Source organism: Sycon ciliatum, chromosome 1 (assembly GCF_964019385.1).
Source record: "Sycon ciliatum chromosome 1, ocSycCili1.1, whole genome shotgun sequence".
Lineage (NCBI taxonomy): Eukaryota > Metazoa > Porifera > Calcarea > Leucosolenida > Sycettidae > Sycon > Sycon ciliatum.
Genome location: NC_088643.1, coordinates 41,431,694 through 41,444,067, shown reverse-complemented (window position 1 = coordinate 41,444,067; position 12,374 = coordinate 41,431,694). Strand labels below are relative to the sequence as shown.

Genomic DNA, 12,374 nt, shown 5'->3' with positions numbered 1-12,374 from the left:
TGGATCATCCGCCAATACCAGTGCTATATCGTTTGTCTTTGGTATACTGGGTGCTAGCCTTTACTTTTTAGGCAACGGCCACTTATAACACTTTTTTCATGAAAGTATCAAGTGTGGTCTTTAACACCCCTATTATTTTTATGCTCTTCCATTGCAGATTGTCAATTTACAGGAAGCTATCCTAGCTTTGAGAGTTCCATTTAATGCTACCAATGAGAATGGAACAGTTGTCAACGAAAACATAGGCCTGCAAGATGTGTGCTTCAAACCACTTGCTCCGTACAACAATAAGTGTGCCATCGAAAGCGTCACACAATGGTTCCAAAATAACAAATCCAATATTGACTTGACCTACCAGTACACACCAGATGGTTTCCTCTTCCCAATCACCATTGGCTGGCATAAACATGCCTACTACTGCTCCAGGTAAGTGTGCATGGCTCGGCACATGACGGTGTGTGCACTCAGTGTGTGTGTGTGTGTGTGTGTGTGTGTGTGTGTGTGTGTGTGTGTGTGTGTGTGTGTGTGTGTGTGTGTGTGTGTGTGTGTGTGTGTGTGTGTGTGTGTGTGTGTGTGTGTGTGTGTGTGTGTGTGTGTGTGTGCACTCAGTGTATGTGTGTGTGTGTATGTGTGTGTGTGTGTGTGTGTGTGTACGTGTGTACGTGTGTGTGTGTGTGTACATACACGTGTGTTAGTGTATCGCTGCTTGCCTAGTACATGTGTACAGTGTAACCCTGAGCTGTCCGTAATGACGTGACATGACAGGAACTCATCCCGGTCTCTTTCTTTCCCACAGGGCGCCGTTTGACACGAATTCCCACGATGCAGATAGACTGAACATGTCTTGTCTGGCTGACTATGGTGGACCAGCTATGCCCAATGTTGTCCTTGGCGGCTTTTCTGGTGAGCCAGCTTGCTTGTTAACCAACAGTACCTTTGAACCATGTGGAAATGCCCTTGTTACACTCTCCAGGATACTGCCCTTGAACCTCCCCGGGGATAGGTTGTGCTTGGACCTGCCCAGGCCCAGATACATGTAGTCCCCTGGACCAACCCAGGGCTGGTGCCCCAACATACCCGGGGATAAAGCACCGGACCTACCCAAGCATGGTGCCCTTGTATGTGTACGCTAGTTTCTGAATACGTGTATGGTATTCGTGAAGTCATTATGTCGGGCTGTTCCTTACTGCTGGTTTTGATCCGTATTTCTTGTCGTTGCTTTCCTTGCTGCCTGCAGATGACAGCTACTTGAATGCCACTGCACTCGTCCTAACATTTGTGGTCAACAACTACGTGAACGACGCTGATAACAAACGGGCAGAAGCATGGGAGACAAGGTTGGTAATGCCCGCTTCCTACGAGTCTCTTTGCCAACTCTCTAGCCTTATTACTGTAGTCTCTTCCTTCTAAAGCGTTACGTAACTCAGTTTGACTTTGCCATGCACTGTTAGTGTTTGAGTTTGGCCAGCACAACGCAGTGTACTATGCACAGTCATAAGAAGTGTAGAGTGACGCCCAGACCAGTGTCAATGTAGAGTAGCGTGTCCAGAGCCCAGTAGTCTGTGATAACCTCTCCCTCTCCCTCTCATCCCGCTACTCCTTACACACAACACTGTGAAACTAATACCACTGGAATCAGCCAGCTTGGAGCCATGTCCAGTCCAAGTAGGCTTTTAATAGCAGCTAGTTACACTTTAAATACTTCATATATTTCGGTACCTCCATGCGACACAAGTCTCGCTCATCGGTTTGTAATGCGTTGCTAGTCGCGCGCTGAAGGAAGTTTCTACACTAGCTTCTGCGCCAGCTGAAGTGTGAGATAACATTAGCGCAGGGTGTCATAACACTCGGTCTTGTATGGTTGGTACTATTTAGTCCTGGCAAGTTAGGGTGGCTTGTTCTTTGCTTTGTTTTCTCAATGGAAACGTATTGGAAGACCAAGTGAGATAAGAAGTAAGTTTTTCTTGTAGTTTCTACATGTCCCCGGAGGATGCAATTCACTCGTGACAATGTTCTTTCCATGCAGTCTATGGCTTGGAAACCCGGGAACCCGTACTGTATTACTGTTAGAAGGAGTATCTTAGTGTTTGATAAGCACCCGTGCTGCTTTTTTGCTTAGATTCTTGGACTTTGTTCGGAAGGAGTACACGAATCCGCAGAATCTCACCATATCTATCAATGCCCAGGTAAGACTTGCACAGCATTCTCCTAGCCCCGCCTGATCTGGATGGATATGTACAGAGCGGACTCCGCACTACATACACTAGAGCCGCCATGGTAGATAGAGTAACCCGCAACACTGAGCAGGATCACTTCCCTGTGTACATGTACTAGTAATGCTAGTGATCAATTCTGTTGTCGTACAATGAGTGGTAAACTACCCAACTTCCTGTCTGATACACTAGCAGTGTGTGTAATGATGTGACTTGTGGCAGCTGTGCCGTACATGCATGCAGCTCGGAGTTGACATTTTTTATCCTGTGCTTCCATTTTATTCAAACTCTGGAAGGTCTTTCAACCCTGACTGTAGCTACCCTGCTTCACTTTGTAACACTACATGTACTTCAAGTAGCATTCGTGCATTGAAGCAATAGCAGTCAGTGTACGCTTGTTTGGCGTGCTGTCTGATATGTGTTCTCGACCTAGCGCTCTATTGAAGACGAAGTGAACAGAGAAAGCGCTACTGATGAAGTTACCATCATTATCAGCTATGCCATCATGTTCGCCTATGTTGCCATCACCCTGGGCCGCTACTCCAGCTGTTCGCGAGTCTTGGTAAGCATTCAGTTTTCTCCACATTGATAACATCCACCTATGTAGAGTGCACTTCTCCAATATGCTTTCCTACTATGTTGCTATATCCATATTGGCCGCCTTCTTTACGTCTTCAATTGCGCTTTCTTCTTCAGTAGAAAGAACATGTTGAGGTCATGGTGTGTGTGTTGCTATAGGCAAAGGCCCCTACCTGCACTGGCATGTGTTGTATAATGAGACAGGGACAGTTTGAAGCTTACAGTTAGTTTACTATGTACCGGTCTGCAACAAACTATCAATTGCAGTGGTACTTTGATGCATTGCTATCCTCGAAGGGTGTGTACCCTGTACCGGTGTGTGTGTGTGTGTGTGTGTGTGTGTGTGTGTGTGTGTGTGTGTGTGTGTGTGTGTGTGTGTATGTGTGTGTGTGTGTGTTTGTGTGTGTGTGTGTGTGTGTGTATGTGTGTGTGTTCCTTGAAGTGATGACCGTATCTCTCTCTGTTCTTACTGCATGACATTGACAATGCGCAGGTGGAATCTAAAGTTATGCTCGGTCTTGCTGGAGTCGTGCTGGTGCTGGCAGCTGTCGCTGCCTCACTGGGCTTTTGGGCCTACCTTGGAGTCTCTGCGACCCTGATCATCATCGAAGTCGTGCCGTTTCTCGTGCTGGCCGTGGGAGTAGACAACTTGTGTATCCTGGTACAGTCTTTACAGGTACGGTGTGCAGTTGCCTGTGGGCCTGTCATCACGTGTGTTAGTGCGTACACATGATAAGGACGGTCAGGGTAGCAGAAAGCAATTTTCAAAAATTCCTCCTTTACTCTTTCTATGATTTCTGTACTGAATATGTCATCAGAGACCTGCTATGGCTAGCCAATATGGTTCAATGCTCTGCCGGATCCCTAACTAAACCTATGCGTTCCCATTCATTCTGGTGTGCTTGCCGATTTTCAGCGTGACGAGATCCAGTCTGGTGAATCGCCTTGTGAACAACTTGCCCGCATTGTCGGAGAGGTAGCACCCAGCATGCTCCTAACTGGCTTATCGGAGTCTGTCGCCTTCTTCCTAGGTAAGTACTAATAACTCGCCGCCAAAAGTCCAATTCTCACAACCAGACTCGGTGACTGCGTGACGGCTCTAGTGCATGCTGCTTGTGTTTCGCAGCTATTTCTTTCAGGCGGGTGAAACTTGCTTTCTGCTATGCTGATCATATTATGTTGCTGTTGCATCATCATCATTACCTCTTGCCGTGCGTGCTGCTCAGTCGTGCAATAGCCAGTTACTGGGCACCGAATCTTAAAATAATTATATCTTATAATGTTGACTTGACTTTCCTTTTGTGCCATGACAGGTGCTCTGTCTGGAATGCCGGCAGTTCGAACATTCTCCCTGTACGCTGGAATGGCAGTGTTCGTCAACTTCATTCTGCAGATAACAGTGTTCATAGCGCTGATGTCGTTGGATGTGCGGCGGGAAGCGGTAAGCTCCTTGCTTCCCAGTGGAAGCAGTGTTGTGTGTGTGTGTGTGTGTGTGTGTGTGTGTGTGTGTGTGTGTGTGTGTGTGTGTGTGTGTGTGTGTGTGTGTGTGTGCATGCTAGTTTGGGAAAGATTGTTGTCACTTGAAAATGGCGATGAGTCTCTGCCACTACATTAGTGGTCTGGCCGTACCCTCTTTAATTGTTCACCAATATGTTAGTTAAAACTTAAAAGTATCTGCAAGCGAACATTGCTCTCAATTGTATCATTTCTAGTGGCAGACTGGGTGTTGGGCCAGCGTACTTGCTCCACCCTATGTATGCTTATTACCTATTTGCGCAGTGCATTCAATGCATCAAGTGTCGTACGTGTGTGTGTGTGCGTGTGTGTGTGCGTGTGTGTGCATGCGCGTGCCTGTGTGTTTCATCCCTCTCCAGGACAATCGCATGGATGTACTTTGTATCAAACTGAAGAAGAACGGCAGCGAGGGTCGCCATGGTAACGGTTTCATCTACACCTTCATGGAGAATTGTCTGGCACCGGTGCTGATGACAACTCCTGTACGCATCATTGTGGTAAGTCACTAGGCCGCAGGCCGATGACTTATTTTCCTCCCCTGTTGTGGCAGTGGAAGTGGCCGCTTGAGTCAGTGGTGAAAGATGGGAGGAGAAGGTGGAGGAGGCAGGGGAGGAGGAGGAGGAGGAAGGAGTTGTATGTTTTTTTTAACCACTAAGCACGTTGATGCTACTCTTCTTCCATGCGTTCTTTACAATATTTGCCTTCCCAGATCATCGTGTTCTCATTTGCCTTCTTTGGAAGTGTGACACGTATCCCACATTTGGATGTCGGCTTGGATCAAACGTTGGCATTACCTGACGTAAGTACAAAAGCCGCATGATGCCGCGCCTGAATCAGCATATTACTTCTGTTATCCAAGTCACAGTGATTGTGGGGGATTTTCTATTACAAAGCAACTGTTGATGAAAACAGTCCCATGCGGCATGATTCCTATCAACTGGCTTTTAAGGACGTCACCGGATTGGCAGTAAGACAGTGAGTGATATATTACTAGTAGTGCCTACAATGCTTGTGCTTTCAATCTTTACAGCACTGGGTCCTGTCACACCTGTGTGTGGCAGCAATGCTTGTGCTCTGATGGCCATCTTGACATTGAATCCTTCACAGCACTGGGCTGTGTGTTGTTGTTGTTGTTGTTGTTGTTGTTGTTGTTGTTGTTGTTGTTGTTGTTGTTGTTGTTGTTGTTGTTGTTGTTGTTGTTGTTGTATACTTATAGTGGAAATCAAAACAGGCATAATGCCTAATAACATTGAACCCATGTGTGTGTGGTCATTAATTAATGGCGGCGGCAATGCGTGTGTTTCTTTGCTGTTCTGGTCTGGTCTGCACAGGACTCGTATCTTCTCGATTACTTTCACGATTTGAATACGTATCTGAGGGTCGGCTCACCTGTCTATTTTGTAGTGAAGGATGGATTCGACTACTCCAACGCGGCCAATACTAACTTGGTGAGCTACAGTAGATGGGGTGATGGGATTTTTGTGTCTTGAATCAATGAAGTCAGTGGCTTTTCATTTGATCTCTCTGTCGTTCTCTGTGTTCACAAACACACACACACACACACACACACACACACGCACACACACACCTCAGACCTGCCCATCGCGGAAGCGATGATAGCGAACAGCTATGTTAGACATAGCAACTTGTGCTGGGATTGCACCATTCAACAGCTTGCAAGGCTGATGAATTGACCGCCACTATTTTTAGCCTGGTATCCACCACACAGCTGATTGAAGTGACTTTTTCTGGCCAGTGAATCCCTATTTTTCATATTTTTCTTTTTTTCACACACACACACACACACTTGTTAGTTTTTGTAAACGACGCTAGTCACAAGATGTCGTTGGTGCGTTTGTAGAACCTCTGCAACATAATAGCTGGGACTCCATGTATCCCGCACCAGTCACCTGTACTGTTTGGTTGATACATTTTGGAATCATTGCAGCATGACTGCACTTCTTGTAGGCCGAGATAGGTGGATGTACATGCGCGCTGTGTGGCTCTGTGCTGTAACTGATGTTTGTACGCTTTACCACTGTTGTTCTGCTGGTGCTGTTCAGATTTGCAAGACGTCTGGTTGCAGCTCCGTGTCCCTGGGTGCACAGATTAGCATGGCTGCACAGCAACATAACTAGTGAGTGAGACTGGGACTGTACTGCGGCAACAGCTGCTGCTGCTGCTGCAACTGAGTGCTCAATACACTAGGTGTGCACTGAGACGGACACCACTCCGGCATGGTTCGGTGGCTGCTCGGTTCTCCCTTTGAATAGGGTTCCGATCACTGGAAGGTAAACTGGGGGGGGGGGGGGGGGGGGGGGTCCGGGCTAGCGTCCCAACAAACAATCCCAAAACCCACCGATCCTTGTCTTCAAGTCTGTAGTGAGGCGTGTCTTCTGCAACATCAAAGCTAGCTCGATCCAACGCCCAGGGGTTTCCAGCAAACTTAATTATACAAACTACTCGCCTACACTATCAGGCTTGAATCAACCCTTCCCCCCCCCCCCCCCCCCCCCCACACACACACACACAGGCACACCAATCACTCTAACTCAAAATTATGACCATTATCGTTTCATCATTTTCCATCGTTGATTTGCAGTACAAGGATACGTCAGCCAGCGTCATCCTGGGTTGACGACTACATCTCATGGATCCAGCCGTCATCGCAGTGCTGTCGGCAAGTGGAACCGGATCAGGATGAATTTTGCAATGCTTCAGGTAAGCAGAGCTAGATGACAAGATGCGAATACCGTGTACAAATGAGCTGGTGCCCCTTACCAAGGGTACTCTATGGGGCCGGCAACGGCAGAACTTCGTATCACGTGACGGACACGTGCATATTGTTTGCACCCTGTGCATGATAGATCCTGCTGCGGGTTCAACTCTCTGTTGGTCACTGACTTTGTGCACTGTTTACTACCTCCACCTGGTCTTCGTCCTATCCACCTCCTTTCACTTCTCCTCTGTCTCCGTCTTCTCCTCCTTTTCCTCTTTCTCCTCATCCTCCTGTTTTCCTTCAATAGAGAATCGTTTCTTGATCCTGTCGTTTGACTACATTTCAACTGTACTATACATGTACTTTGAGATAGTTTTTAATGTTTATGCTTGCCTTTCCACCGTGTTCTATCTTGCAGTCCCGCACTCGGTGGCCAATTGCAGTGACTGTCTGAGCAAGTCCCAGGTTGTCGATGACAGAGTATCACCGCAGCACTTCAATGAATTCCTGAACTACTTCCTGTCGGACATACCCACTCAGGACTGCGCCAAGGCGTAAGTGGCCACCCCTGCTAGTCTATCCCGGTCGGCATTTGTGTGCTAACACGTGTACATGACTTTGTACTTGTAGAGCAGGCAGAGTGTTGTCCTTTCCTAATACTGGCGTTGGTGTGCAAAAAATGTAGATGTCGTACATGCAGTTGTATGTAGTACTATGTATGCATGTGCAGGCATGCACGTGCTGGTACCGCTTTATGTATAGCAGGGGAGACATGACATGGCGCACTTCTAATAGAGAACTAAAGAAGATCGGTTTAGCACAATGGCTGTCTTGTGAGTGACTGAATAGATGTCTACACAAAACAACAACTCTGTGTCATTCTTGTCTGATGTTCAGAGGCAAGTCGGCATACAATGCTGGTGTCAATCGGACGTCCTTCAGCAATGGTACCGTCAAGCACATTCGATGTAAGTACAGTATTATGGTGGAACAGTTGTTGCCGTACATCCGTTGTATCGCGGGAAAACCCCGGTATGCAAAGAGTGGTATTTCCAAGACTTTGATTTAATACCCTGCACAGATACCCTGCACAGATAGAGACGGTGTTATTCGTGCCCAGAGATTTATTTGGATGAGATAATCTCAGTCACATCGTGCCCTGTATGCACATCTTTTGAACCTTGAAAACATTCAATTATAGTACATGTGCTTTGCTATCTTCTCTCGGTCAACCTGTCTTATCTATCGGTCTCCATGTTTTCGTTGAGATATGTGTCCACATAATACTGTTGCTCTCCTTTCCTTTCCGTGCACAGCATCCTATTTCATGACTTACCATGACGTGTGCGTCACGTCCGATGACTATGTCACGGCTCTGCGGCACGCCCAGGACATAGCTAGCAACATCTCACTTACTCTTGGAACAGAGGTCTTTGCGCATAGGTAATGTCTGGCACTGTTATACACAAACATACCTATCAACCACTATGATCCCGATTTGGCTGGGACAGTCCCGATATGGAGGGTGGTAATAGGCACCCAAACGTGTACTAGTTGCATGCATCACAGCTATATTTGTATATATTTTCATACCTATAGTATGTCATTGTCCCCATCTCAGGTTTGCACAGGCTGGCAGATATATAATTATCTGGATAGCATTCAATCTCATGATGAAATGCAATAGAACATTAAATAGGTGCTAATGCCCCCCCCCCCCCTCCCTCCCTCCCTCTCCAAGTTAGGTGCTAATGCCCCCCCCCCCCCCCCCTCCCTCTCCAAGTTCTGGATCTTCCCCATAAGACCATTTTTAGTAGGTCCTCCTTTGCACAATTTTAATTCTGGGAGCATTCGTGTGGAGTCTTTTGTATGGTGGCCCTCGCGAATCTGTTCAACCTTCAGCCAGCTGTGCTACGAATTTAGCCAAAGGTATGCTACAGACTACAGGGAGTATGTAGTTAGCATTCTGCATGCTATGCGGATGTGGTCTCCTTTTTAAATAGTTGGCAAACAGTGCAGGTTAGCACGTGTATGGCAATTATGGAATAAGGAGTACATGTTATACGTGTACAGTCGACTTTGCGTATAACCACACTCGGCGGCGGGGCATCAGAAAAGTCTCCTTATTCGCCAAGTGTCCTTATATCCGAAGTCTCATTATAACTATGTATTACAGTTAGATGGGACTTTGCTCTTGGCATGGAAATTCTGTCGTTATTCGCGAATTGTCGTTATATCCGCAATCGTTATTAGCGAAGTTGACTGTACGCGGAGTTAACCTTACTCAGACAGTGGTCATGCCCATGTCATTGAGCTGAGGTTGTTTGCTTTCCCTGCTTCTAAACAAATGCATTCTCTTGTTCTGATTGTGCTCACAGCTATTTCTATGTCTTCTATGAGCAGTACCTGAATATGGCACATGAAGCCATCCTCAACCTGTCTCTCTGTGCTGGTAAGACATATTCTATTACATCATGTCTATCCTACATGGACATGTGTGGATCGTGGAGGACTACACTGTAGGCTTTTCTTGACTCACTTCACTGTCACGGTATTGACCTCCTTTTTCAATTCTTCATCCTCAGTCTACGCTCAATCTCCGGACAGCTGTTTCGACCACTCCATACTCTGCCCTCTCGCTTATGCAAAAACTACCCATAACTCATCGTGACACACACACACACACACACACACACACACACACACACACACACACACACACACACACACACACACACGGTACCATTTCATTGTAATTGTATGTATTTGCATGACATTCTGCTTCCGAGAACTAGAGTGGCGACTGTCGTGCTTGTTGCTGATTGTGCTTGTACAGCTGCCGTGTTCACCGTCTCCTTCATCTTACTGGGATTCAGCTTTGGCTGTGCACTCATCACACTCATCACTGTAATGATGATTGTCGTGGACCTGATGGGTATTATGTACTTCTGGAGCATCAGCTTCAACGCCATCAGCTTGGTCAATCTTGTCATGGTAAGCCAGGCGTACTATCTACATGTCTATCAGTGTATCAGTGTGCATGCTAACCCAGCGCTGAAGTGGCAAAACCTGATTTCTCTTTCTGACTTTGTGTTTTTTAAGTCACCGCCATCTCTGAGGCGAATTGTTGGTGTGTGGCCAGTTGCCATTTATTTACTCCAAACAGTACATGGCTCAGAACGGCCAGCAACTATTCATCATGCAGCTTCCCACCACCCTGATGTCGCCCGCACGTGATATTTACATGCACAAGGTGCTATGCAGCCAAAATGTGCACTCCCTCTCACTGTTGCCCTCTCATTGTGCGTTCATGCAGTGTGTCGGAATCTCCGTGGAATTCTGTGCTCACATCGTACGCAAGTTCAGCGTGTCGTTCAAGCCAACGCGTCTGGATCGTGCTATAGATGCTCTGTCCACCACAGGCAGTTCGGTTAGTACCAGCATGAGCCAGCCAGCCATCATGTTCAAGTTCCTTTGCTATTCTAGCTTCTGCATGTGCCATGTGGTGCCATGATGTATATCTGATCAGCAGATAAAGTCACAATGCATGCGTTCACTGTTTATAGAAGTACATGTAGGAGGTGTTTATCGTCAACCACCACACCACCACAACTGTCTTCTCCAGCCGACCTTGATACATGCAGGTGGAGGTGTGTTCTCAATACAAGCATTATTGAAAGATACCTATTTTTATTTTATTTTGACCGATAGACACAAACTGTACTCCTGGTGTCACCTATCTACCTCTGAGAAGTGCTGTGTGACAACTGTAGGTACGCCACCGGTAGGTTGATGATAGTGTGATGATAGTGTGATGATAGTGTGATGATAGTGTGATGATAGCGTGATGGATCATGTCTGCTGCTGGACTCTGTGCACTTGCAGGTGGTAAGCGGAATTACCCTGACTAAGTTCGTTGGCATAATTGTCCTCTACTTCGCCAAGTCTCAACTCTTTAAGGTGAGTGAAGAGGTTCGCCAATATATAAATCCATTGGCAATGGACTATAAATTTCCAGTTGCTATTGTGAATGTATAGACATTGACGTCCCGTTTGACCCGAATTTCACTTGCCAGTACGTGGTCAAGCTGCCGCCTATTCTCAACCAGTCTCTCTGTGTTTCTGGTGTATGGTGGTGGTCATGGTGTGGTGGTGTCATTGGTGTTGCAGGTCTTCTACTTCCGCATGTACCTGTGTATGGTGTTGCTGGGTGCAAGTCACGGGCTCCTCTTCCTGCCCGTGCTGCTTAGTTTTGTCGGTAAGTCCATCAGGCCAATGTTGCAACACTGTGGAATAATCGTATATGGATAAGGTTCATGCATGCATCATTCTATTTCAAAGTGAAACCAAGAATACATTGTACATTATCAAGTTGTGAAAATAGGCCGTGTTTGCCAATGGCTATGGCAGCAGTGATTCATTGTGTTGAGTTCTTCCATGTGCGTGTGTGCGTGTGCAATGTTTGCTGTTGATGTGCTGTAGGACCGCGTTGTCCTACGGTAAGCGCTGCAAGATCCCGTTTGTCCGAGACTTCACCATTGTTAGGTTCTAACCAGGCTAAAGCACATTAGAAAACCAGTTGTGTAGAATTAGTATCTTGATTTTAAAACTAACTACTACCTTGACATGCACACTTCCCAGAGCCAGAGCCAGTTACAATTATCATTATTTTTATGAATGTGCATCTTCTACGTGACAAAATCTACTGTAATTTCACAAATTTTCGGTGTACTTTTATTTTCGGCACTTTCGGTGCGTCTATTTCATACCTAAAATTTCAATACACCGAACGAACACTAGCACACATAATCCAATGGGCAATGGGAATTGCTCCTCTGTACCTAAAATTTCTGTTCACCTAACCTGGCCTTTTGCCCTCATACCGAAAATATTGAGCACCTAGAATTTCTGAAATTCGAGTATTTAAAAATTGTTATTTTCCATAGAGACTGATTACTTTCTATTTGTGGTTGTCGGAATGCTGGCTCATTTCTGCTCTAGCAAACAAAACTGATGCATGATTATTATCAATATCTTCAGATTCTTAGCAGTCCATGTACATATCACTAGTTTCAAATTTTAATGGCAGTGACATTTAGAAATCTTGCAAAACATCAGATTGAAGGTTGCTTGCCTGTTTGTTGCATATGCGGCACATGTACCACATGCAGTGGACGCTCACCCACCAACATACACACACAAATGATAGCCCGGGTGGGCAATAATGAACTTCTAGTACGTAGAGAACTGAACTGTTCAATACAATCAAGTAAGTACTGTAAATCAACAAATTTAATTTCGCTGATTTCGCCACTCTCTGTAACAAATGCGTACAGTAGACTATAGAC

The 12,374-nt window shown here is 46.1% G+C and overlaps 1 protein-coding gene across 1 annotated transcript in view; it reads left to right on the top strand.

Annotated features, from left to right (window-relative positions):
* LOC135826417 (NPC intracellular cholesterol transporter 1-like) overlaps positions 1-12,143 on the top strand; it is a 17,566-nt gene extending 5,423 nt beyond the window's left edge. The window contains exons 5-26 of the mRNA XM_065339031.1: positions 158-426; positions 797-903; positions 1,238-1,337; positions 2,120-2,186; positions 2,647-2,775; positions 3,286-3,468; positions 3,709-3,823; positions 4,106-4,233; positions 4,667-4,804; positions 5,017-5,106; positions 5,639-5,755; positions 6,371-6,444; positions 6,910-7,028; positions 7,445-7,580; positions 7,924-7,994; positions 8,343-8,469; positions 9,405-9,478; positions 9,863-10,020; positions 10,343-10,456; positions 10,912-10,986; positions 11,197-11,284; positions 11,509-12,143. Of these exons, the coding sequence (XP_065195103.1) occupies positions 158-426; positions 797-903; positions 1,238-1,337; positions 2,120-2,186; positions 2,647-2,775; positions 3,286-3,468; positions 3,709-3,823; positions 4,106-4,233; positions 4,667-4,804; positions 5,017-5,106; positions 5,639-5,755; positions 6,371-6,444; positions 6,910-7,028; positions 7,445-7,580; positions 7,924-7,994; positions 8,343-8,469; positions 9,405-9,478; positions 9,863-10,020; positions 10,343-10,456; positions 10,912-10,986; positions 11,197-11,284; positions 11,509-11,597 (2,568 nt within the window). The 3' untranslated portion in view covers positions 11,598-12,143. The remainder of the gene's footprint in view (positions 1-157; positions 427-796; positions 904-1,237; positions 1,338-2,119; positions 2,187-2,646; positions 2,776-3,285; positions 3,469-3,708; positions 3,824-4,105; positions 4,234-4,666; positions 4,805-5,016; positions 5,107-5,638; positions 5,756-6,370; positions 6,445-6,909; positions 7,029-7,444; positions 7,581-7,923; positions 7,995-8,342; positions 8,470-9,404; positions 9,479-9,862; positions 10,021-10,342; positions 10,457-10,911; positions 10,987-11,196; positions 11,285-11,508) is intronic.
* Positions 12,144-12,374: the final 231 nt, after the last annotated feature.